Source organism: Lagopus muta, chromosome 11 (genome assembly GCF_023343835.1).
Source record: "Lagopus muta isolate bLagMut1 chromosome 11, bLagMut1 primary, whole genome shotgun sequence".
In the NCBI taxonomy this organism is placed as follows: Eukaryota; Metazoa; Chordata; class Aves; order Galliformes; family Phasianidae; genus Lagopus; species Lagopus muta.
In genome coordinates this window covers 15,603,963-15,629,267 of record NC_064443.1, presented here as the reverse complement: position 1 = coordinate 15,629,267, position 25,305 = coordinate 15,603,963, and the positions used below count along the sequence as shown (strand labels likewise).

General features: G+C 39.4%; 1 protein-coding gene across 1 annotated transcript in view; it reads left to right on the top strand.

Moving 5' to 3' along the window:
• The first annotated feature begins 378 nt into the window (after nt 1-378).
• The window catches only part of MDFIC2 (MyoD family inhibitor domain containing 2), a 39,368-nt gene continuing 14,441 nt past the window's right edge, over nt 379-25,305 (top strand). Inside the window, exons 1-3 of the mRNA XM_048957819.1 lie at nt 379-517; nt 1,193-1,280; nt 23,829-23,903. Coding sequence (XP_048813776.1) covers nt 1,193-1,280; nt 23,829-23,903 — 163 coding nt within the window. The 5' untranslated portion in view covers nt 379-517. The remainder of the gene's footprint in view (nt 518-1,192; nt 1,281-23,828; nt 23,904-25,305) is intronic.

The following is a 25,305-nucleotide window of genomic DNA, read 5'->3' as shown; positions in this document are numbered from 1 at the left end:
TAACAGCTGTAAATAGACACGTGGGGTCTAATTCCTACAGCTTTCAGTATTGCAACTTACATTTAGCCAAAACATTGACTCATTTGTCTGATTAGTCCCTATTAATCTCCTGGTTGAGTTTTTCCTCCTCTTGCAGATCTACTGGGTTATGAACTGCAGTAATAACCTTTCCAAACCAATTTCTCTTTTGCAAAGCTGTTGATTTTCCATCACTCCAGTAGCGCTGGGATGCTGATCACCCCCTGCTTTCCTACCCTGCCCTGCTCTAGAAGTGCATGCAAACAAAAAGGAAAAAAAAAACCAAAACAAAAAAACCCTCAGCAATAAGTTGGCTGATTCTGGCAGCAAGACAAATCTAGCACCACACAGCAGGCAGGAAGAGAGTGCACTGCTCATCCTTTCGGTTTTGTCAGTGTATGGGAATGCTGGACATCAACACACAGCGAGGGATTCGGCCGAAAGCACTCCTCCTCGGTGTCTGAGCCCTGCTGCCTTCACCCCCGTTTGGAAGATACAGGTAAAAATAGAGAAATGCTTTTGCTAAATGGATTCAGCAAAAATAGAAAGCAGTTAGAAGAAGCCCGGACAGCTTAATCTTATTGCTAGCAGGGATGAAAATAAACTACAGTGCACGGGCTGATAGCTCCTGTATACATAATACCCTCAGGTACTGTAACTTGCATGTGATTCTTCTCGTTACAGCAAATAAATAGTCGCAAGTGGCACTAAAGGATTTTTTTGATACAATTTGTTTGAGTTGCCTTTATAAATGTTGATCGTTATTTACATAATTATACCTCTCTGACAGCAGGCTTTACAGCTACTTTGAACCACGATAAGCAGGCTGGATGCTCCTCTGCAGCCAGACCGTGCCTGTTCCGTGTGTTGTATGTACTTCTCTTAGCAGCCTGCTATGAATGTCTCACTCATTCATTTCATCGTGTAATTTATAGTAACATTACAAAAGAAACCATCTATATTCAGCAACTATGTAATATTGATAAAGCATTTAGGAACAGAACATAAATTTAATGACAGATATAATATAGTATCAATAATCTGCAGAGAAAAAGCGTGTCTGTGTAAGTGAGCAATTCCTTAGAACAGAAACCTAAACAGAGAACATTTTTATCTGACAAATGTTAAGAGAATTCCCGATGCCCCAAAGTTCCTTCTTTTTTCCCCCCCATAGATGTCAGAAGCCAAGACAGACAGAGCAAAAGTCAAACCAGCAGAAAGTTTTGAAAATGATAAACAAAATATTTCTTGGCTGAAGAAAGGTAAGCTGCATTGCTGACTTATTAGTTGCATGGTCGTGTTCAGAAAAAAAGCCACACTAGAAATCTTACAGCTTTAAATAGGGCAAGGAGTTTCCACTGTAAACTCCATAACTTGACTCCTATGAAACATCCATATACATTTTATTTTGGTGCACAGTGGCCAAAATTGCCAAAATTCTGAGTAACCTGAAAGTTTGCTTTCCCAACATGCCTGCGTTCCTTGGGAAACTTCGCTTAACCTCGACTACAACAATATGGATGGACCATCCTCTTCATTCCTGAGGAAAAGATTTTAACTCAAACCTGTACTGAAATGGATTCACATGCGTTGAATTTCCTCAAACATGTGAAAAAAAACAACCCAAATTCTTTGGACTTGGCAGTGTGTTACCTTAGGATCAAATACTATCAGTTGTCAGCAGTTCATGAAGTATAGACTTCCAGAATTGACAGGTATTTAGTAGCTCTTCCATTGCAAATAATTGTCAAATATGGGTTTTTCTTGTAATATGTTAAACTATTTTGGAAAACAAATACACGATTGTAAAAGTTTTCTTATTACTTATCCCTATTCGTATAAAAAAGATTGTCTTGCTGGAAAAAAAGTATTTGTAAGTTAACACATACCTTATTCTAAGGCCCTCTTTGTGTAGGTTAGCTCACGATAGCAGAGTAACTTCTCTGTATTTCAGATGTATGCACGTAACTGAAGTATATAACTTAAAATGAGTCTTAGGGCAAAGGCTTCCAAGATAAGCGTGATACAAACTATGTTAGGTGCAAATTAGGGCTTCTAAATGAAAACAGTTGTATTCTAATCCTAACAAACGTCTTGACTCAACAAGTGACTTCATATTTTGAAAGCATTAACTAGGTGGGTACTGAGGAAAAGAGTGTTCACAGCAATTATTGTTATGTCATCCATAAAACATGTCTATTCTAAGCTCGTGTAGTTAATTTTGATAGATATGTAAGTTGGCATAGAGGTTGGATTGAAGTAAACCTAAATTAAAGTCTCTGCCCTGTGTTTTTTGTTGTTTCACTGGGCTTGTTTGGCTGGACAACCAAAATCCTCTGCTTGCAAGGTATCAGCTACATCAGTAGGAACTCTGCAAGCAGAAGATTTGCAGGTTGAACATCAGAAAGAACAGTATAGATGACTGAGATCTGGGTCTGATTCTACAAGATAGCATTGCAAGTTAGTTCATAAACAACAAGCACATAGATGAAATAAATACTTATTCCATCAGAATAAGTACCAGAGACTGGAACCTTACAAAAGGAGTACAGGGGAGTTTAAGTGGTCCTTAGTAAGAAAGACACTCTGAGCAGGGTTAGACCATGGGCACGAGCCCTCAGAGTGCCACATAGTTATCTAACCTCTGGTATAGATGCACTGCAGGGGCCAAATCGCATCTCTCCCACCAGTACATTCCTGAGTTGGTTTAGATTCACTGAAGCACATTCTCAATATTCTTGTAGTTCTCTCCCTCCTTAGGAGATCCATAGTCCTGAGTTTCCAGGTCATTAGTGATGTTCTAATAGTTTTGTTCTTGGAGGATGCAATCTCCTTAGAAAGAGAGACAAGTGCTGTTTGTTTGCACCTCTGCTCTAAAATGCAACAGAGAAGTGGGCCTTGAAGATCTTTTACTGCAGCTGAGTCAATAAATAGATGAAGTGTCTCAGAAGAGACAGAAAATTTCCTTGAGATATTGATATGGACATTATTTAATATTACACTGAAATTTGCTTATTAAGAAACTGTTATTGTTTCTTTGCTTAAAGCAAACATCACTTTTTTAGAGTATGCTAAAACAAACTGTCTGGAGCAGAAGCTTAAATTCTGTGTTTAAATGCTTTAAAAATACATTACATATAGATTTCAGGCATTCTAATAAGCAATGAATTGTGGAAAACAGACTTGTACTGTTTCCGTCAAGCACAGTAAGAAGACTATATGTTCTTCTAACATCACGCTTTAAACAAAAGTTATTTTTATTCATGGTTTTGTATTGATTATTTGTTCCTTCTAAAAGAAACAATCATGAACCACATAGTATCAGAAATAAACATCAAAATACAGACTAGGCTGTGGCTTTAGTATCTCTTGTAGATGCTTGTTTCTTCGTAATGCTTTGCAGACTAACAGCCCATGGACTAGTAGTGCAGCGGGTCAACCCCAGAATAAAGTATCTATTACTTGCTTGTTGGCTTTCAGCACTAGGAGAGCTTAATCTAGGCTGGAAGATGGCATTTTAATCTGGCTACTACTTATTTTCCTTCTATGTTTTTTGGAAGAAGATATCTTGTTTCAGTCTCTCAGTCTCTAAAAGCTGAAATCAAAGCCTCATTTTGAAGAAAAGCTTCCAGAAGACATAAGAGAAACCAAATCAGCCGCATAAAAAATATTGTAGAAAAGCATTAAGCCGTGCTTATAAAAATGTATCCTTAGTCAGGAAGCCCCAAACGGTTCCTACTCATGCCCCTACCTTGAGGTCACTCGTACCCCCTGCTACATTCATTTATCCCTGCCACAAGTGCACCAGAGGACTGTTGGGAGTTAAAGATGACACAGGGAAAAAATAATGCTGCACAAGACATCACAGTGTTGGAGAGAAATGTCTATAAAACCACTGCCCTAGAATGTATTTTTAAGAGGAACAACAACATATTTACCCTCCCCTTTAGTTTCTTACTTATCATGAAAGTCATTATTTGATGAAGGGCCCGATGTCCTCCACAGCAGCTAGGAAAATGTGGAACTACAGAGAAATAGTAAAAACATAACCATGGAATCAGACTGGCAGATGTGCCGTCTGGTTTTGCTAGGCTACCCAGGAGTCATAAACCAGTTCAGTGTCTCCTAGGTCACCCAGTGTCAAAGCCTGACTGAACATCAGCAAAAGAAGCATCCTGGTTTGAGGGCTTCAATGAAGACGCAAAAGTGGTCTTAGTCCTATCCCAAGGAGTCTTGAGATCAAGAATTTGCACCAGTTACCTTTTACAATAGTATGGAATGCTCCTTAGGGCTATTATTTCCAAGGATCACACAAAAGTTGAGAAAATCGTGGCCAGAGGTGCCTCCTCCACATGAACCAGGGCTTTTTCCACCGTGGCAGCAATAAGGGGTCTGAACAGCAAGCATGTGGGAAGGGAGGTCAAAGCAGAGCTAAATTCACACCCAGCTTCAACATGTGGCTTTTGGAATGCCTTACAAACATGTAATCTCTTGGTATCACTTGATGATTACAGCCATATGGATGCATAGAAGCAGGCAAGAGCTTATCTGACTGACACCAGGCTTTAAAAGCTAACACTGATCATGCACGTGGGGAAGTGGTTTCTTCCTGATTTCTGCATCCATTGCAAAAGACCGAATGTGAGGAAAAACGTGAGGGCTTAACACTGCCCTCCTATGGTTTCATCACAAACTGACCCTGGCAGTCCGAGAACACAAATCCAAGTTGCACAGAAACGAAATTTCATTTCAGGATATTCTCACACAAAGCCCTCCTGTTTTATGCTGCCCAGCTGTGTACACAAATGCCCTCCATATATAACTTCCAGGGAAAAGTTAATGAAATGGCTTCCTTGCCATTCTCCTGCCAAAAATATAGCTGAAAGGCTAATTTCAAGACTTTCTCCAAAAGAGCCCCTTTCTGCACTAAAATTCTCATAGATCAGAAACGTTTTGTCAAAAATAAGCCTGGTTTCATTGTCTTGCAAACAGTAAGAAGTCGAGCCCTGATTTCTTCAGTCGGCTGCTCTAGCCAGCAGATTTTTGCTGTAGGCTAAAATTCAGCCCTGTGCCGAGGGTCAGTGCAAGGTCAGCACTTAATCCATAAAACAGGGCTTAAGTGGTAAAAGGAGCCTCTGTTTAGGATTGCATTTCACCCCTCCAAGGACCACAGTTCATATGAAAAGGAGGATTTACTCATATCATAGACCTGGCTGCAGTGACGTTATTCACGTTATTCAAATAATACCTTATTCTAGGAGTTATCCCACCAAGTGGGATTGTGCCACACTTAGCAGTACATCCCAGAACTCTGATGGGAGAGTTTACAGCTACTCCCAACTGTACCTTCCCATAACATCCCACAGCTCACCCTGGGAGGTGTTCCTGCAGGAATAGCAAAATCCTCATTTTTGCAGCACTCAAATACCTTTTCCCCAGCATACCTCTCACCCTGGATACTCAAAGACTTTAAGAGATTTTTTGGAGAAGTCACAAAGCAGGAAGGACTTACTGCCTTAAGATGTTCTTCCAATACTCAGAAGTCAGTAAATATAACAATAAATACAACTGCATGCACACTTGGACATTTGTTTCCTGCATTTTGCTGACTTGTGTCCAGCAGCTTTTTCCCTTCTCCCAGCCTGAATTAAGTCATTGGATTGAAAAGCTTGATAGAGTTCTGATAGCAAAGAAAAACCTCTCAGTTTCATATAACAGAAAATGCCAAATGCTTATAAGACGAATGCTGTAATCCAGGCAGACTGCTTCCAGATAAGAACCACACACACACACACACACACACACACACAAAAAAAAGCACATTTAAAAACTGATGACAAGGATCCCAGCGGGCTCAAATTCCTGGAAGATGCCTTGTCAGCTTCAGGACTATGACCACATGAATTAATTGAGACAACCCTTCCTTTAAGTTGTAAAACAGTAGATTTAAGGACTCTCTTCCAATGAGGAGAGAGTAAATGAAATCTGCAATGGTCCCAGCTCACCACTCCTAATTATAGTTTTATAAACTGAGTGGTCCTTGATCTTTGAACTGGAGGATCCTTGGAGATGTAAGGCTTCGAGTTCTGCAACAAAGGTGGAATTAATGCACACTGGCACTTCTGTGGATGAGAGGATTATCTTAAAGTCACTCTCCAATGCTGGACAAGGTTTATTTAGGTTTGTCTGAATTCTTAGCTCAATCTTTCACAAGTGAAATAAATACATTGTTTTCAACTGCCAATGCAAGTCAAGACCTCAAGATGTTGTTTTGTATCATTCAGCCCTGGAGATTTTCCAGAGCAATTCTGCTCTTTATTGTGCTGGTGCAAAATTTTCCCCTTAGTTACATGAGTGCAGTCAAAAAATAAAAATAAATTAAAAAACTAACCCTGTGTAATAACACAAATAGCCATTAGCTGCTGATTTTTATTATTTAGCAGTACACACATTAAAGCAGAATCCTCATTACCAAGGACCTCCATAACACCTTCTACTTACGATAAGCTGCATCAACATGATCAGCAATGCCACTAAAGTAGGAGTTACATTGATTTGCAAAAAATTTAATTGAAGCAGCACGTTTAAAGCATACCTGTAATTATCTTAGGGCATAAATGAGGGAGGAGAAATAAAACAACATTCATGAGATGTCTTGTTTTTACCACTTCAATTAGAAGAAGGAAGGGTCAAATACAAAACTGGTTTCCTAGCTTTAAGACAATACAAACAAGAAAGATGCTTGTAGTAAGCAGAATAAATATCTTGGTTAAAAAAATAAAAATAAAAAATCTGTGTTAATAGAAACAAAATGTATTTTAGAAACTTAATTCTTAATGCTTTTGACTGTGTACCTACTCCAAATCAGGGATGTTGTTGGCATTAGTCTACAATACATACGTCACTGTCATAAAACAGTTTGTTGCTCCTCACTGACAGCCCAATCTGTTTCTTTAATCAACTTCAGCCCGCACTTCAGAAAGCTCAAAAAAGTATTATTTGTATTTCACCTTATTTTGAATAATGGAAATGTCACTGGTGTTATCCTCATTCTCTCCTGAAGGGTGAATGAGAAATATTGGATTCTAAATGTGCATTAGACACCTAAAAACTCTGAAAATGTTATTATTAGTGGACTGTTACATTATTTCAAAGAAGGGAAATTCTTAATTGCCTTAAGCTTAGAGACAGGTAATTGTAGATGTAAACAGCTCAGTGCCAAATTGAGGAGTTCTGTAGGCCTGCAAGTTTTATACACCAACATGTAGAGCATGTAGAGCCAGACTGACTGTCACACCTCTGTGTGTGAAATAGAGCAAAATCCTTACTGCTGGGGCAACAGGAGGGGGACAATCAGATGCGAAAGGTAAAGATAATTACATTATAAGAAACGGTCCTTGTCTCCTTGCAGATTTGTATTACTTTACCAAAATACAGCAGCACCTAAATACTCAAACCAAATTGCAGTAAGTGGGCTAAATCCTGGGCATGCTGTTTTTCTATTTGCCTCTGGTGTTATATCTAATGGTTCTGAAAGTTCAGACATTATGTTTTATTATGTTAGCCAAGGTTCAAAAAAAAATTATTTTTCCATCCATTTAAAATAATTATCTAGAACTAAATCCAAATGGAGAGACACTTAGACACTGTCTTCTCTAAATGTCCAATAATAAAATATTGGACGTAATAAAACCCTTATCAAAAGAGCTTTGTGGTAAGTGACTTCTTCTAGGACACTTCAGATCTGTGCTGAGAGCACATGATCGTGTGAGAGGACTTAGATTCACATCTTCCAGAAGAAGAAAACTCCAGCTCTCAGCTATCAGATGCTCTAATAGCATGGTACATGGATTCCCAAGTACATATGTTTGGGTGGACTACTCATTTCTCATTGCTCCAGAGAGCGCAAGGAAGGACACTACAGCAGCAGATAGGGCACCTTCATGGAGGGCAACAGGTTGGCTCTAGTCACACTGAGAGCATATTTACCTATCTAGCAAGAAGTGGAAAGCTATTAACAAGCTGTCTCAACTTCTCACTAAGACGTACGTGTGCTGCATGGAGGGATGAATCTAGGAGAAGCATATGCAAACAGCTGAAGCCCCCAGTTTAGCCAGGTTTCTTTATGACGTGCACCATAACTGAGATTCATCTCTTTGAAGAGAATTGCACAAAGATTTGTTATCTCCTAAGTAATACTTAAGTGGCAGAGATCTTTGCCTTCCCCCTAAACTAGATTAATTTTTATTTTATAGGATTGAAGCAGTCTCTCAGGGTCTCTTGATTATATATAGTCTCATTCTAATTTCAGTCTTTAATCTGAATAAACACATTAGAAAAACACAGACACAATTAACTTAATCATAAATTCAGATGGATTGTTTATTATCTGTCTACTTAATGTGCTTATGATTGCAGCAGTTAAACATGATAATGTTTTCTCTCACACAAATGAATATACGCAGTGTAGAAATATGTGCAGGAAGAAAAAACTTATCCCTAAATATGTCAGTAGTCTTCAGAGATAAAGTAGATGCACTGCTCAGTGTTGTGCTCTGCAGAAAAACACAAACATTGCCTTGATGGTGTTGAGACATCTGAGAACTGATTACTGACAAATTACATTCCTGCATCTCTCTGCTTAAATATGCCTACATGTAGTCTCAAAAGGAAGTGTTATTGCAGTATCAAAGATGCAGATAGCAACACTTTTCTACAGTGATGCTGCACCTGTATTCGAAAAGCAGAGATGTAGGTTTGGGTAAATAAAGTCACTTGAGTTCTTCTGAAAAAAGCACAAGTTAAAGCAATATCTTCCTATCAAAGCAAGTGTCTGACATCAGATTTAAAGAGGATGGTTATCTTAGATGATCACCTCCACAAACAGATGCCAAAATTATAGTTGGATTCTGATTCACTTTCTTGTTCCCACAGGATATCAAAAGTAAACAATTATTTCAAGCATGAGTTCAATTAAATTAGTGATTACTACTCAGGTAGGCTTTCCTGTCAGTAGGATAAATTTTTTCAAAAGACTTATGGTATAACAAAATCAAATTAAATTTGGGTTTCAAACATTCAGGTTTTAAAACACTACTATTTTTTTTTTTTTTTTTTTTTGCCCAAGAATCATTTGTCTTCATTATTTCTCAACTCTCAGGTAGAACAGCACCAACATACATAAGTTATATACAAGTACTGCAATCACTAAAGCCAAATTCAGACTGGTATTTCCTAAGCCTAAAATCCCAAGGGTTTCTGACCTGTGTACTGACAGTCAGGAAAAGTTTATTCATGGAATTCATTAAGGTTGGGAAAGACCACTAATATAATCTAGACCAGCCATCAGCCCCGCACCACCATGCTCACTAAGCCATGCCCTATATTCAGGTTAACTCTCAGCCCTGTTCCATGCTGGCTATTTGCATGATGCTCACTTAGCTCACATAAAGCTTAGAAATAAGTTCAGAGGAATCTTGGTAAAACAGCACACATTCTCAGGTATTTGCCATTTTGTAGTACAGCTTCATGTAACATACTTTTACCACGTGCACTTCTTTCAGCCATAAGCTTCAGAGAGACAGTCACTCTTGGGAAAAGAAGTTTAAATATCTCATTTCCAGCAGAACAACCTGAACTGTAATGACTTCAGGTTTTACTTACTGCCACTCTACCAGGAAATATCATCCCTCAGGCCACCTAAGAGAGACAGGGACCTTGCAAAGGACCAACAGACTCTGCAGGAACCCTACAAACCCAAGGAAGTCAGGCAGCTTTGGATCAGGCTTTGGCTGAACCAAAAATAGTCAATCCAGTGTAGCATGTAAAGCAGAGGCTAAGGAAGCAGCAAGGCAGATGCTGTGAATAATATTCTAATTTTGATTTTAGATTGTTATTTTGAAAAGATGTTCTAACCTTATATAAATTCACCAATCCTTGCTTCATACAAGGTTCTCTGGAAGCTCCTTTGACAAATGACATCCTAAATTCAGGATGGTTTTCCTTGATTCCCTCTTAGTCCCTAACTTTAGGATTAGCACTGTCCAGCAGAGATGATAATCACTATATAAAGAAAATCTAGACAGCAGTGGAAGCTCCCCCAGCTCTCACTTGGAGGGAATCACCAACAGTTGTAGAAGGGTAATATAGTCTCCCTGCCTTAAAAAAAAAAAGCAAAAAAAAAACCACCTATGAAAAATAAATAAAATATAAAACTAAGCAGTGGTTTTTACAGTATGACACAGCAGTATTACTTGCATTAGGCCAATTTACCACTTATGATAGCAGTAATAGCACTAAAAGCCAATAAAAGCGGTCTGTTCGTTCAGAGATTGGCTTTTATGGCTTATTCTAAATATTATCAAGTGAATCAAAAGCTGTCATTATAGTGTCTAAAAAGCCTTCGTACCTTGTAAGCAAACAGTGTGACTTTGACAAATAATCATTAATATGCCTGTGTGAGACCAGGGCTAAAAGAGAAAGAATAAGGAAAACCCAATATTTCACTTTACATAAGTCATTAAGATCATTTCAGTTAAATCTCATACAAAACAAAACAGTTTTATATGTAAAACACCATTGTTTCTTTAATAAAATAAACTTGTCAGGTAACTGAACAATGGGTGGTCGAACTACAATGATATATCACAATCAACTTTGGGAAAACAGGTGATGTGCATGGCTACGTAACACCTTTGGGGCACCAGGCAAGTTCATAACCCTCTAACCCTTCCTGCCAAAAGCCCTGGTGAGCACAGCATCATTCTCCCTCTTCTTGCTTCAAAAGAAAAGGGATGCTCCCATACTCCTGGAAGCATGTGATTGATGTTTTGTATCATATCTGGCCAGCAACTCTCTTGAATCTCTTGAAGAGCATCCAGGCAAGAGCCTGGGACAAACTGATTGCCTTGGGCACGACCCACCAGGGTTTATGCATCAAGTGCAAGCCCTGTGTAGTTGGTTCAAAAATTCAAGCTCAAATGTTGTATTTTAGGGAGTTTTCTTATCCATTGTCATTTACAGTTTTGGAGGCCCTTCCAGAATGGCAAGGCAGCTTGCTTGCAGTTGATGGCGTTATGAGATACACTCTGCAGCTGCACTGAGCACACAGGCTAGCAGAAACACGTGGTGCTGCACTGCCTGGGGAATTCTTCCACCCAACACAGTCTTTAAGAGCCACACGTGTTCTGCAGAGAATTTATGCAAACAGAAAACCAACAGACCTCCCTTTCCAAGCTTCCATTTTCTTTAATTTCTTCCTTCAGATTAGAGATCTCTCCAGAAACACCGTATTAACAGCAAGGTGCAAACATTCTTGGTGGAAACTGATGCCCCAGATTTTGTCTACAGTGTACTAAGAACAGTAGGAAACCATAAGGATCCTCAACATGCTTGTATTTATCTAAAGAAAGATGCATGCAACTCTATATACTTAGGACAAATAGCATTTCTTCTCTTAAAATAAACACCACTAGTTATGGGTCTTATTATTTCAGTAAAAAGAAAAGGTAAAAGCAGTTTGCTTATATACACTGAAGAATTAAGCTTTGGTCCTTTTGAACTTCTTACAGGCAGCATCCTGCAGCTATCAAGCTCCCTTTCAGACCCATTGCACAAGCTGAGCATCTCACACAAGTTAGTGCAACAGGCCTAAAGAGCAGCAGCTGTTCATAGAAATGAATTATACCAAAGTCACTCTCCTGCCACCAGTAGCATTTTGCAATAGTGATATCAGCCTTAAGCACTCCTATGAAATGGTAAGAAAAGATTTTATACACAAAAAGTGTGAACTGTTTTTTCCAGTCATGGTTCTGCCATGTACGTATTCATCACATACAGTTCTCCTGCACTACTTTCCCCAAGGCTCAATTCCCCTTTTTCCCCCCCGATAATTGAGCCCCACTTTCATCTCTGACACATTCACGTTCAGCATTATTGCTGATGAAAATCAGAGCAGAGGACTCCATGTGTTGCTGTGCAACCCAACTCAACCTGCGCAGCACTGCCACAGAACAAGACAAACACTCGGATAAGATTCTTGTATCCAGGATTTCAGAACTAATTTTGGCAACTTTGTTCCTATGCTAGGAGTTCGGCTCTGCTTCTTATAGCAGAGGAAGATGAGGAACACCTCGGTTTAGATTAGAGGCCAGTTCTTGGCTATCATGTTGGCATGTTTCTAACCGTTAGCACAGCCAAGAAACTATATCCTTTCTTCCAGAGTGGAGACCACCTGCAGACATGTATTTTTCCCCTCAAACTCTGCACAAGAGCCCCAAACTTGGCTTTAGTGCAATACATATTTTCCATTTTTTCTTCCTCTAATGAGACACATTGATATTTTTATCTGCATGTACTGTGTTTTGTTAATGGGAAATTTTTCAAGCACTATGTGGTAATGGACTGTGGGATATGGGATTATGCATTTATTATTCTCAGGAGCACTATGTGCACTATACCAGTAAGTTATAAGCAGGTTGGCAGAATAGGGCTTGAATTCTGGCAAAAGACCTCTTCCAAGTTCACTGCAATTTGCCTGTTAAGCTACATTTGGCTCTGCTTTAAAACCATATGCTGATAGAGCTATGGTTGCTTTGGTCAATCATGCTACAAACTGGCTGCACTGAGCTCTTGGTTCTGGATTAGTCATGTCTAAACCAGGTAGCCAAGGGCTGCAGAACAAGGAGTGCTGGAAGTAGCTGCCTGTTCTGGGTTACTGTGTAATAGAGTCATGATGTTAAATCCAGAGATAAGAATTGAGATAAACTTCTGCTGACAGAAGAAATAAATCTTTGCCCCTGTAGATTGTGTTTATACACAATGTCTAAATCTGAGTTTACATAAGCATGTGTCAATGAAATACACCCTCACTTTCTCCCTGCCGTAACAGGGCAGCCTAGGATTTTCCACAGTAATGAAAGGTATTTTTGTGCAACAGAAAAAGTGTCATTTTAAGATAAAAAAGCCTGCTTTCCCCTCCGAGGGAAATTTGGAGAAAAACTTTCATGGATTTGCCCTTCTGTAATATTCCAGTTTATCTGGAGCAACAGGAGGAAATAAAAACTAATAGAAAGAGACATTTCTCCTTGGATCAAAACTGAATACTTGGAAGAACACATTGTTGGACTGCTCATAAATGCTTAGAGGAAAACATAGTTGTTAGGTCAAATGATTCATAAGGTCCAGCTCCACTAAAGCACTTTATATTTACACTTCCTAACAAGGCAAAGGTGAAAGAAACTACTGCAGATTTGTCCTTTTTGGTTTGAGAATACTAAATCCTTTTCCCATTGGTGTCCCATTGAAACACAGTTGCATGAAAACAAGAAGTAAAATTAGAACTGGATTCTGCGAGTACCTTCAAATTTCTTTAGCTGCTGGGAAAGCGGCAGCAGTCACCATGAGACAGGCACAGCATTGAAGCTCACCTGTAACTTGTCTTGCAATGTACGTAAATGAACCCTACTGAAGTCACTTAGCCTGATTTCAAGTATTTCTATATGTATATTGTCCATAGTGTACACCATAAAAATCTACATTTGCTCTATAGCAAAGGCTACCTAAACTTCAGCTAGATAAGAAGTCTATTTTCTTTGTATACACAGAACAAGCTCTCTCGTATCCCATGACTATTGGTAACATTAGTGTGATCTTTTAGCTTCTAATACATATTAATTTGTAATACACAAAACCATTCAAATAAATAACTGTGCAGACTGAATAAAAAAGCAATTTAAACTTTTTTCCCTAGCTGGAGACACTTTTTACAAATAGTTCTTTTAAGTAGTCTTAATAGTATCTCTTTAATATTGCCATTAAAATTCAGAGTTCAAGAGCAGAGCAAATTTACATCTGTTAAAATAATGGAATTGACACTGATATTACATCATTGCTATTTTAAATAATCATTCTTCATAATTCTAACATGCTTGCTTTAAGTTGCAAATAAAGAGCCTGTTCCCCTCCTTTCAGTCAACGGCAAACCTCCCTTTGGCTTTCAGGGAGCAGCACCTAGCTTTAAAGAAAGGGGCCTTTGGTTGCATGTAGTGGGGTCTGACTGTGTTCACTTTTGTGCTGAAGAATAATTCACTCTGAAGGAAAAATTACTGGGGAAAGCTCTACTGAGCTCTGGTGAGATGAGATAATTGTGTTGCCTGTTCCCAAAATCTCGTGAAACTATAGAACACTCTGAAATTCAAGGGAGGTACAGTTCTGTTTAGTTTCACGAGAAAGCAATGTTTTATACAGGTGGTTTTTTTTTTTTTTCTTGTTATTTTAGTGCAATTTTGTAGTTTTCCTTCCTTAATACCATAGGAGAGCTTGTTTTAAGAGAAGCATGATGGGAACCCTCAGAAATTCAGCTTCTCCTGGGAGAACATTTGCAGTTTCACTACAGTTACATAAGTGTTGTTCTACGAATGTTTTGAACCAAACCTAAAGGAATTAAAATAATGCATCATACAGACATGGAAAGCCACCTAGAAAATGAAACCATGTAATCCTCTCCCTGATTACAGAAGAAAGCTATGTAAGGCCTTTTAATAGAGAGGGTAAAGTTTATAACCAATTTGAAGAACATTTAAAGCTGGAGAACAAAATATGTTTTTTATTACTCACCTAACACTCAAAAGAGAACTTTGTGCATGGATATTCCCACCTGTGTGATCTTCAGGGAAAAATAGCCAGAACCCATGCTACAGCCCATTATCTGTAAAGACATCACAACTCAGTCGTCCACGTGGACCTCATGTTTTCAGGAGCAGGAACGTTCCAACTGCACCAGCTCTGAGCACTGTTTGACAGGAATTTGGCCGTGGCAGAAATCAATAATTACAATTAACTTTTGACTGCCATGCTGCTGAAACGTCTTCGATGTTGACTGAAAAAATCACCACATGCTGAGTCTTAACCTTAAGGCTGTACTGCAGGATAGAGCCAGTTGGCTGTTTTCTGGGAGCCAGAGAACTTTATTAGCATTGTCATAAAAACTGAAACGGCATCAATTGCTTGTTTTATTTGTAATAGGCAGTGCCAGTGACAATAAAACATCTAGCCAACCTCTGTAAATTTAGGGTTGGAGTAACAATTGCCTTGGTGTCCTTGAGAGCTATGCATTTGAAGCGACATATGACAAATAATGTGACCCTTTACAGTGAAAAGCTTAAACAAGCAGCAACACTAAGAACAGGGAGGAAACAACAAATTACTCCATTAAAAAAAAAATAAATCAGGTTTTGAAGAACCTGGAATGCTAAGGGCCTTATTCCATGCGGAATTATTTACCCCAGTAAATTTCTTTCCACTTTCACAGCAAGATACATTTAGGAACAGAGAAAACGGCACGGTAGGAAAATGTCAGACAAAGAAGGAAGACTTGGCAAAGTTCTGCCTATGAAGGCTTTTCAGGCATTGTCATTTTGTGGTGTCTGAGTAGAAATGAGAGAGAAAACACTGCAGGGGTTATCGTACAGAGATTTTCATGCCATGTGGGCTGGGACTAACTGAGCCAGGAGGTCCTTTCTAGGTCCATCATCTGTGATTCTTTTTGGCATCATTCCTTGCCTTTAAAATACAGCTTCTTCCCCTCTGCCTTTGGCACAACTACAACACAATGTGCAGCGTAACCCAGACTTAAGAATAATCCTGAATTTCACAGTAAACCAGTGCTGTGGCCACTAAATACATTATAAATATGGCTCTGTAGGAAATTTACTTCTCTGTAGCTTCCCAGCCACGGTGCTGGGTGCTGAAAGAGGAAGAGATGCACACCTGATGTGGAGAACAGGTTGTTGGCAGAGTCCTCATCACCGAGGAAAGGAGGAATATACAGATACAACATTCTATCCCTATCTACCCAAATGTATATAGAATATGGAGACTATTTTTGTATTACACTCCAGGTTCCTCATTCCAAAACTATATTTTCTATCACTGAAACCTGCTAATCTGAAGATTTCACCTAGCTTCATGGGAGGAAATATGTTCATGTCATCTATTCTTGGTTTCCCATGCCATGACAGTGAAGGCTGGCCTGGGGTTGCTATATATGCACGCTGCTCAGGTAGCAGAACAGCTACAGCAGATTGCCTGGCACCTGCTTGAGGATGAGGTGAACGGAAAGTATTTTTGTTCCATGAGAACATCCCAGCCAAACCAGATTTTGCAGCAGACAAACTGGAAAAGTATAAACTGATGGAGAATTGAATCTTTTAATATTTTGGGATCACGAAAGGGTAAGATCAGAGATCTGAACCCAAACAGGTTTAAAATGGAGTAGAATGAAAATGGAAGGTGTTGGAGGAGGTATATCCTTCTTGGAAGAAGTATTTACAAAACGTGTAGTCACATTTTGTTAGTTCTAATCCTCTTTTAATGAAACAACTTCTGAAAAGAAGACATAAAAACTTGGAACCTGAAAGCCAATAGAAACATATTGTAAGTATGATTCTACTGCTGCCGGGTTAAGAAAAAAAAACTAATGCACTTAAAATCATCCTCCTTTGCTTTCTAATATATCTTAGGAAATACCAGATTTCCTTTTTGTTTATTTTTAAGTAGGGCAGCTATTAAGAGAGAAATTAATTACAAATTGATTTTTAAGGGCCTGGATTTCCTCTTGCATGCATCAGTCCAACTCAGGAATAGGCCTGTTCAAGCAAATGAGATGAGGTTGGTGTGAACGAATTTAAATGCGATCTGAAGCAGGCCCTAAGATATTTATGGACAGAGTGAGTCATTCTTGTTCAGGTTGCACGATTACATCAGTGGAGAATTAGTCTATCATCATGCAATGTCTGAGTCGCCCTTCTCTTATATCACCATACTTCAGAAATGTTGTGTGGAGTTCAACCATATTTCACTGCTAAAACCAGCAAGATGAAAGAGCTGAGCCACAGCTCCAGTCCCCTATGCCAGATGTACACGGACTGCAGAGAAGCTGCCCCCAGTTAAATCAGTGGATCTGACCATTCTCTGGTCTGTTTACCTACTAAAGCTTTTGTATAAATCATTTTAAGACCTTTTGCTCATTTAAAATATTAAGTAACTGTGGTTATAAAACAGTATATATCCTTTGCTCAGCATCACGCTCAAGAAGCAACTTTGCTTCCAGCAGTCTCCAGTGACACAGCTATACAAATATTAAGAGGAAACAAAATCAGGAATGTGAACTTGAATACTCCAACTTCCTCCTCACCAAACTCAGATCTGTGATAATCCTTCAGTATTTCAAACCTCTGAGCATTTTATGACAATTTGAGTCAAGAAGAAATAACTCTATGCCAGACCTGACAGTCTCATTCCCTTCTTTTAGACACACAACAGGTTTGGTGGTGCTAGCACCACGTGTGATCCTCCCACGTTGTCTCTGAGAATAGGCAATAGCAACTACTCAAGAAGTCACCTCAGGAGAAGTTGTGGTGCGCTGCTGTTGATATCTAAACTAGATTATGGGAGGGAAGAAAAAGGTGCAAAATCTCCCAGGCATCATTGGAGTCCCTGGAAAGTTTTTTCCCCTCATAGCAATGACTTTATGGCTAAATAGAGGCAGAAAGTGCAGTAGCGCATGAACTCCCCAGATACCAAGTGTTTATCAAGAAATCTGTTCCACAGCCTCATCCCATCCCTGCTTCTCTGTGCTTTCCGTGGGCCTCTCTCCCCACCAGGAGCCAGACAGGCTGTCTTCTATACATCTGTGCTCTTCTCACTTTTGGGAAATGGGGAGGAATGAAAGAAACCCCCTTCCAAGTGGAGGAGGCTGAGAGCAGTTAATTCTTGGATATAGCTCAGCAACTCCAGAAATTGTCTTAAAAGCATGACAAAGTTACATATCAGCTTATTCACAGGGAAACTCTCGGAGCATCCTATTTCTCTGCTATACCATCCATGGCAATTCAGTGGTCCAGAGGTACACAGTGCTGGAGATTTAAGACTCTTCCAGTGCACAGATTTTACCTACTGCCATTACACCTTCTCAAGATATTCAAGCACCAAGCATTGTAGAGTTGGAAATTGATGATCCTTGGAGTCCCTTCCAACACAAACTATTCTACAATTGTAGGCCTCATATTTTCGTATTCATGTCATACTTCGCTTATACTATCTAGAATTTCCCTACATTAAGTGGTGTATTTTATCTTTTCCAAAAAGCAAGACTCCTGCAGCATAGCATATCCTATAGGCAGCTCTTTTCATATCTAAGTCCAAGGATGTTTGGGGAAGAAAAAAAAGATTATATTTATTCAGAAATTAAATGAGATTAGTAATTTTGAAACTAACGCACAAATAGCAATCAGCCTCTGCTATGAAGGTCAAAAGAAAAAGGACACATTAGCAATTGAATATCTTCTGTCTCTTTAAAGTTTTAATACCTTGTACCTGTTAATAATAGGAAATATCCTTCTTCAAGAGTAGCATTTTCAAAAATTGGTAGGATCCTTTTGCTAATTCTAATCTTCTTTTAATAAAATAATTTGCTAAAAAGGATTATTAAAAAGCATGAAAATGGAAGGCCAATAGAAGTGTACAGCCTATACAATAAATAGTTAATGTATTTTCTAAATGAATGATTTAAAATAGCTATTAAAGTAAAGAGAATGAGCTTATGTTTCTAGTAATGACTTCTCTGCCTCAGAATGAAATCTGTAAATCCCTGATTGCAATTTCACATCCCAAAAGAACAAGCAGTCCTGGGACTGATGCTTATTGCCTTCATCATTAATACTAGCATACTACATGGGACTTTTATCACTAGTTTGAATATTCAGCCTTATACTTATGTATGCTCTTTATTTTAAATCTCATACAGTTATTTTCTGTCACAAAAATAAAGCCCTCCTTCAACAAGCCTTTTTTGTATGTACATGCATACATGTATACACAGACATTCAGTATAAGTACAATTTTATTCATAAGAGTGCATAATGATTCAGGCTGTGATTGTTAATAAAAATGCATTTCTAACCATCAAATTTGAGTCTATTATTCTAAGTTAATTGCATTTGCCCTAAAGAGACTTGCGACTGGCTGTCAGCCTATTTGTGTCAGTTCCATTTTATTCATCAGTCAATCTTGTCTCCTCTTTTTTCACATCCCATATATTGATCAAATAGATTTGTTAGCATGCCTCTGCAGCTTTAAAAAAAAAGTTTTTGTTATTCGTCAGGTTTATTTGATTACTGTATTAGTTTGTCTGTTATCTTAATTGTTATTTCAATAGAAAATAAATGCCCTTTGATAGTCCCACAAGATTCCCATTAAATATAATCCATATAACAAGTTAGTGGATGGAGTGAGTGTGGTAAGAAAATAAACACATTAATGCCACCTTCTAAAATGGGCTTAATCTGCAGCTGTATCACACTTGATCCAAAAGACAGGAATAGAAATAACTAGTGTGAAAGATTTTGATGAACATCAGTGCTGTATCATTGCATATTATGCTACGTATAAAATACTTCAAGAAAAAAGACGTGACGTAAAATAAACTGAGGTCATATCTGGAAGGGTGGCTTTTGTGGTTAGGTGTGAAATGGAACACTGTTATATATGACTTCAGACACCAGAAATTGAGCTGGGAAAGCTGTGAGCAAATGCAGGTGGAAACCGTTATATGGGGAACGTGTTTGATTGGGAGAAATAGCAGCTTTTTAGGAAAATATTTAATGGAGTGAAAGAAGGAAGCAGCCTTACACAGTTAAAAAAATAAATCAAAACAGCCCTTAGCAGATGCTAATCAGTGATAGCTTTGGTAGTGCCTTCCCAAACACTTCCTGTGGCCTTCTTCCAAGAGGAAGGTGATGCAGCTGTTTTGGTATGACCTGCCTCTGGTACCTTCACTATCAGCAAAACATAACACAACCCTGGCTCCCCGCTTAGCACTGAGTCCCCAGCTGCTGTATAAGCTTACATAGTGTCCGAAATAAGCATGGTGTTAAGATCAGCAATAACAAGAGCTTAATGTTTCATTGACAAGAGGTTCAAGGGTCCACGTGTATTAAGACAGTTGCTCAAGGTGTAGAAATGCTGTTTCCATAAGAAAAAAATTGAGGAAGCAGTCTTTTGCTTTACCTACAATCTTGAAGAAGGCTGACAAAGCCTTCATCTTTATGAATGTGAGATTAACCAAGTTCTCCAGTCTTTTTATAAAAAGCTGAAGAAACTCCTTTATTTCTTCAAACAGGATTAATCTTTTCATTATCTGCCTTCAGTCACCTATACATTTAGTTTCTAGCCCAAGTTATTATTTTTACCATTATTATTTATAGCCAACCACTGCAGGGTGGAAGGGCAAGGAGCATGGACTAAACATTTCTTCCAAGAAACAACTCATTCCTGGTTTAAACTCTCCTATCAAGAGGGGCTGCCATGCCAGCAGGACACTCATCTTTCCCTTTGATTATTGCAGGATTTTAGGGCAGACAGCAGCTGCTGCTATGAACACCACCCCCAAGGACACCAACCCTATTATAGCAGGAGCTGTTTTAATGCCAGTGCCTATAGCTGTGGACACTCAAAATGCCCAGCTCCAAGATGATTATTTTTCATCTGGAACGTTTTTTTTAAACAGTATTTCACAGCAAACAACCATGCTAAAGCTTCAGATGGCCAAAAATAATGCTCACATTTGCAATTGTCACAGACTGGTTAGCAATACTGCGCGATTCAGAAGTGCACAGCATGATGATAGTTTCAAGCCAAACTGTTGTGACCAGCTAGTATGGCATATAAACAGGAACAGAGAAGAATACAGCCTCAACATTTGAGACAACAAAGAAAGAGTGGAATGATTGCTACATAAAAGATATTTCAAAGACCTCCCAGAAAAGCAAGCATAAAAATCCCCAATAAAAAGGCTCAGCAAGAAAACTGTCACACCCCCTAATCCTCAACAGACTTTAACAAGATGTTTGCATGAACCAGAGATTGTCTCCTTCCCCAGAAGACAAAAGACACAGAAAACAATACTGTCTAGCATAGGATTAGGGGGCAAGAGACAGATAAAAAGGATTCCTTAACCTCACAATTAGAAACCCCAACTCTCCAGCCAAAAGGATAATCAGAAACAGACTGCAAACCTGTGTCACAATAATTGCTGCAGCTATTTTTACTCTTTGAAAGTTGATATATTTTCTGATTTTTATTATTTATTGCCACCCCAAGAAAGGTTTTGATGACCACTTAACTACAAGACAACTGCTGCTGACAAACCACAATTCAGCACACATGGCAATAACCTTTTATTCCCCATTCCTTGAATTTCCATCACCACCAACCAGGCAAAAATTAGATTATCGATGCTCATAGCAGGTATCCAGTAAATGTTTAATTAAAAGCAAAATTACCTGCACTGCACTGGCCTTCTAACAAATGGTTGTCTTACTGTGCCCTAAACCAGAAGCACACGCAGGATCCTCATGGCATAAGCATTTACTCCGGTTGAAAAGGAAACAACTTGGTTGTTATAATGAGCATCTTTAGCTTTATTTGGTACGAGGAATGTCTTTCAACAGAAGGCAGAGTACTGGCAAGTGTAGAAAACAGACTTGGAGGAGGAGGGATCCTGAAGTCTGGAAAGAAACTAGAGTCTGCAAAATTTGACCCTCCTGCAGTAGTTAAACGGTGACCATAAACTGTAATGGCCATAGAAGTTAACTGCGTAAAAGTTTAAGACTCTTTCTGAAGCTGAACAAGGCAACCACAAGACATCGACAACCACATTTACAGGGCATATATTAACTCACAGCCACTTCTTCGGTGCCAAAACAATCGCATATGATTAAGTAGTGTACATGTTCCCACTTTACAGGAGATGATTTGAGGCATGCAGGAATTCAGTGCTTTGTTCAAGCACTTGGTGAGGGACACTTAGGATTTAAGCAGTCACCATCTCCAGTGGGCAGCTGATACAGGAAAAGAAAGGTACAGCACTTTTTCAAACTGTCACTTTGTACTCTTGTGATTTTGTCTGTCTCTGGGATCTTAAATTTCTTGCTTTAATTTCCGTGGTCCCGTTCCATGCAAGCTATACATCACAGTAGGGTTGCCACATATTCTGGAGGAGATGAAAGCAAGCTACTTGAAAGCACGTAGAGCTTGGCAGGGATGCCACCTTACCTATTACCATTTGTTACAGAAATATGAAAACACATCACACTTCCTAGAAGAGTCATGAAATCAATGCATGGAACAGGCACGAATTCCCATTTATGTTAGGAATTTCAGATACAAAGCTTAGTTTGCACAGAATTCTTAGATGAAAAACAAGTAACATCATTTACAGACTTCTAAGTAAAATTTCTGGACCATGGACTAAGCAAAAGCAACTAACCATATACATCCCCAAGGCAGGTAGTACCAGCAAAGCAACACAGAATGCCAATCAGTGCAGGGAGGAGCAAAGGGTAGTAGCATGAGTAAGTTAACTTCCTCAGCAACCGAGCATCCCAAGGACTCCAGGTCTTGCCTGTGGGGTGGTGTAAGTGACCCACAGCAAACGTCCCCATGCCATCACGACCTTCATTGCTGTCCTGCAGAGAAGCCAGCTATGCTCACATTAGGAGCCTGGGAACAGGGCTGTGGCACCCTGCTTGTTGTCTCAAAATCATTTCCAGCTCAAGTTTTCCTTGTTTTACAAGCAAGCTTCTGGTTGCCACTACTACAAACTCTACCTGGGATTTACAAGTTAGGTTTTTTCTTAGTTCACACATACAGCTCCAGATCTACCAAATAAATAAAGATCTGAAATTTTTATGAGTGACACCTGCACAGCACAAAATCCCACATACTGTAGTGCAGAAATGCCACCCAAGTATGCAGTCCTTCCCTCCAAGCAGAGGAGAAATGTGTATTGCTCCAGACACCATTACATTTCTGCTTTGTCATCATCATTGATTTTATGATACTCAGATACTACAGTGACAAAAGGCAGTGCAAAGTCCTAACACAGCTAAAAACCTGGGAAACTTCATCTTATTGGAACAGAAAAATAAAGATAGGTGATCTGAATTTGAACCCCCAGCATATCACAAAACCTCAGCTCAGAAAATACGAGGGTATGAATAAGAAATGTTTAAATAATGACTTACTCTTCTTGCTTCAAAAACTGAGAGTCCAGCATCTATATATTTACCATTGATAGGAAAAGGATTGTGACAGTGCACACAGAGATCAGGCCTACATTCAGGTTCATTACCAGCATTTTCCTCGGTTGCAATTATTTTAATGACGACTTTTGCCTAATTAAGATTTTCATGATTTGGTGTAGGAAGCAGATACAACACCTGATATAGCATGTCCTGAAGCTAAGCACTTCCAATCAGCTTTAACAGGCATTAGCTTGGTCCCTTACACAGCAACGCAGAGCCATTTCCCTGATCAGGTGAAAACAACTCAGACATCAGCCAACAAAAAGACATAGCCAAGATCATAAGTTTTACTCACTCAGATTCAGGGATGCTCCAACCAGCTGAGGTCCTCAGGGAGTTGCTGCTCCTCTGCTGTGTTGTGCTGACTGTATGGAAACCGACTGCATCCCCTGGGGAAACATTACATCTCATCTGAAAGGCCAGAGAAAGCTGGGCCCTCAAGAGCAGAATTATCTCCCAGTTTCCATCTAGAGAACTTTGTTTCCTTTCTTGTGAAGTCAATCAGGAGACAAAGCCTCCAAGCCCAGCAGCCTGACTTCTAACTTCCCTCCAATAACAGTGCAGCTTTATAAAACACCGGTGTTTACATGGGGTAACAACCCCACCTCATCAGCTGAGGAGTTTTCCTGCTCAGTGAAGTCTTCCTTTCCCATTCTTGTTTTCCAGAACTGGACAAACCCATCCTCCAGCCCCATGGAGACTCAAGTAAGATCCCCACATCCTCAGCTCCTTCTCCTCAAGGTACCATATAAATATAACACTGAAATGGCCCCTTTCATGAAAGAAGAGAGCATGAGATATTCTAACTCCATGGGGAATACGAGCAAAGCGTTTCTTCCTTAATTATTGACTCATCGTGTTTCAGTTTATCTTTTACAGAAGGAATATTTTTGTTTTACTATGAATTAGTGAAATATTTCAAGGTTTAGCCCAAAATAACAGAACAAAGAAAGAATTGCTGTGCAGTTAACTTAGCCTATATACTCAAGAATACAAGGAATTTGCTTCTGAAAACTGAGCGAGAACCTCAAAGAACCAGCTCAAAAGCCAAATCTGCTTGTTTTAATTTGCTAAACCTCAGACAAAACACAAAGAAACAGTGAGTTCCTAAAAGCTGCTGTTGCATACCTTACCTGAAAAATAGCCACAACCTTACTCTGCCTTCATCCTACCTGTATTTATCTACTGAGGAAGCAATAACAGCCATGGCCTTCCTTCCCAGCTGACAGCATTTTCCTGATTGAAGGGGTGTAACCGTTCACAACCACCTCAAAACCTTCAGAGCAAGGGAAGATCAGTCAATTTTTAACCCCTTCCTACACAGCCACAGCAGATTTTGAATGTCTGTCTGCTCTCTTCTGCTGATGACCTTTGGTTGTAGAGTCCAAACAGAGCCGACCCAAACTTTTCAGATTTTGGAAGCAGCCCTCAACAGTCTTTTCTCTTACTGTTAATTGGGGAGTTGCTAATTAGAGGTTGAACACACAAGGCTGGGCCTACCAGTAACAGTGAACTGGCTCTATTAAAGTCCACATCATCCAAAAATGTTCCATAAGCATCTTGCCCCCATAAAAGTAATCCTCAACGCAGTGTCTAAGACCCTGCTGATGCAAGCCAACAGCCTACCACTATTTGTATTGCACGCACACAGGATGCAAAATTTCTCTGGTAGTTAAAGGACACTTCTGGGCTTTGGTGGGCAAGGTCAAGCCAATGTTAGTCTACTCTGATAAAGCATGAGGAGGTAAATCATTCTGTGCAACTCAGAAGTCACTCAGATGGTACTTTTGGCGTTCCCCCCCCCTCCCGTGCTTTTGTTCTGTCAGTCTGAAGAGAACAGCTCGTGTGATGTAATTTAGAATGGAGCTTTTTTAAAGCTTTCACTCAGGAAAAGCTTCAGGAGCTCTGGGGGTATAGCTTAGCTCTGAGAAACAGAAAGAAAGCAAGTTTGCATTGACAGCTTGATCCCAGAGAGAGGTGGCTGCCTGCTTGTCTAACAGGTCCTCTGGGTCTGGATGAGGCAGAGACAGAGGAGCAGTCATATTAAGTGAACGTGCGCTGCCAATGTTAAAGGAACAATTACCATTATTCTGCATAGTTCACTGTTTGCTACTGCGATTTCCTTCAATAAAACCTCTTTTCA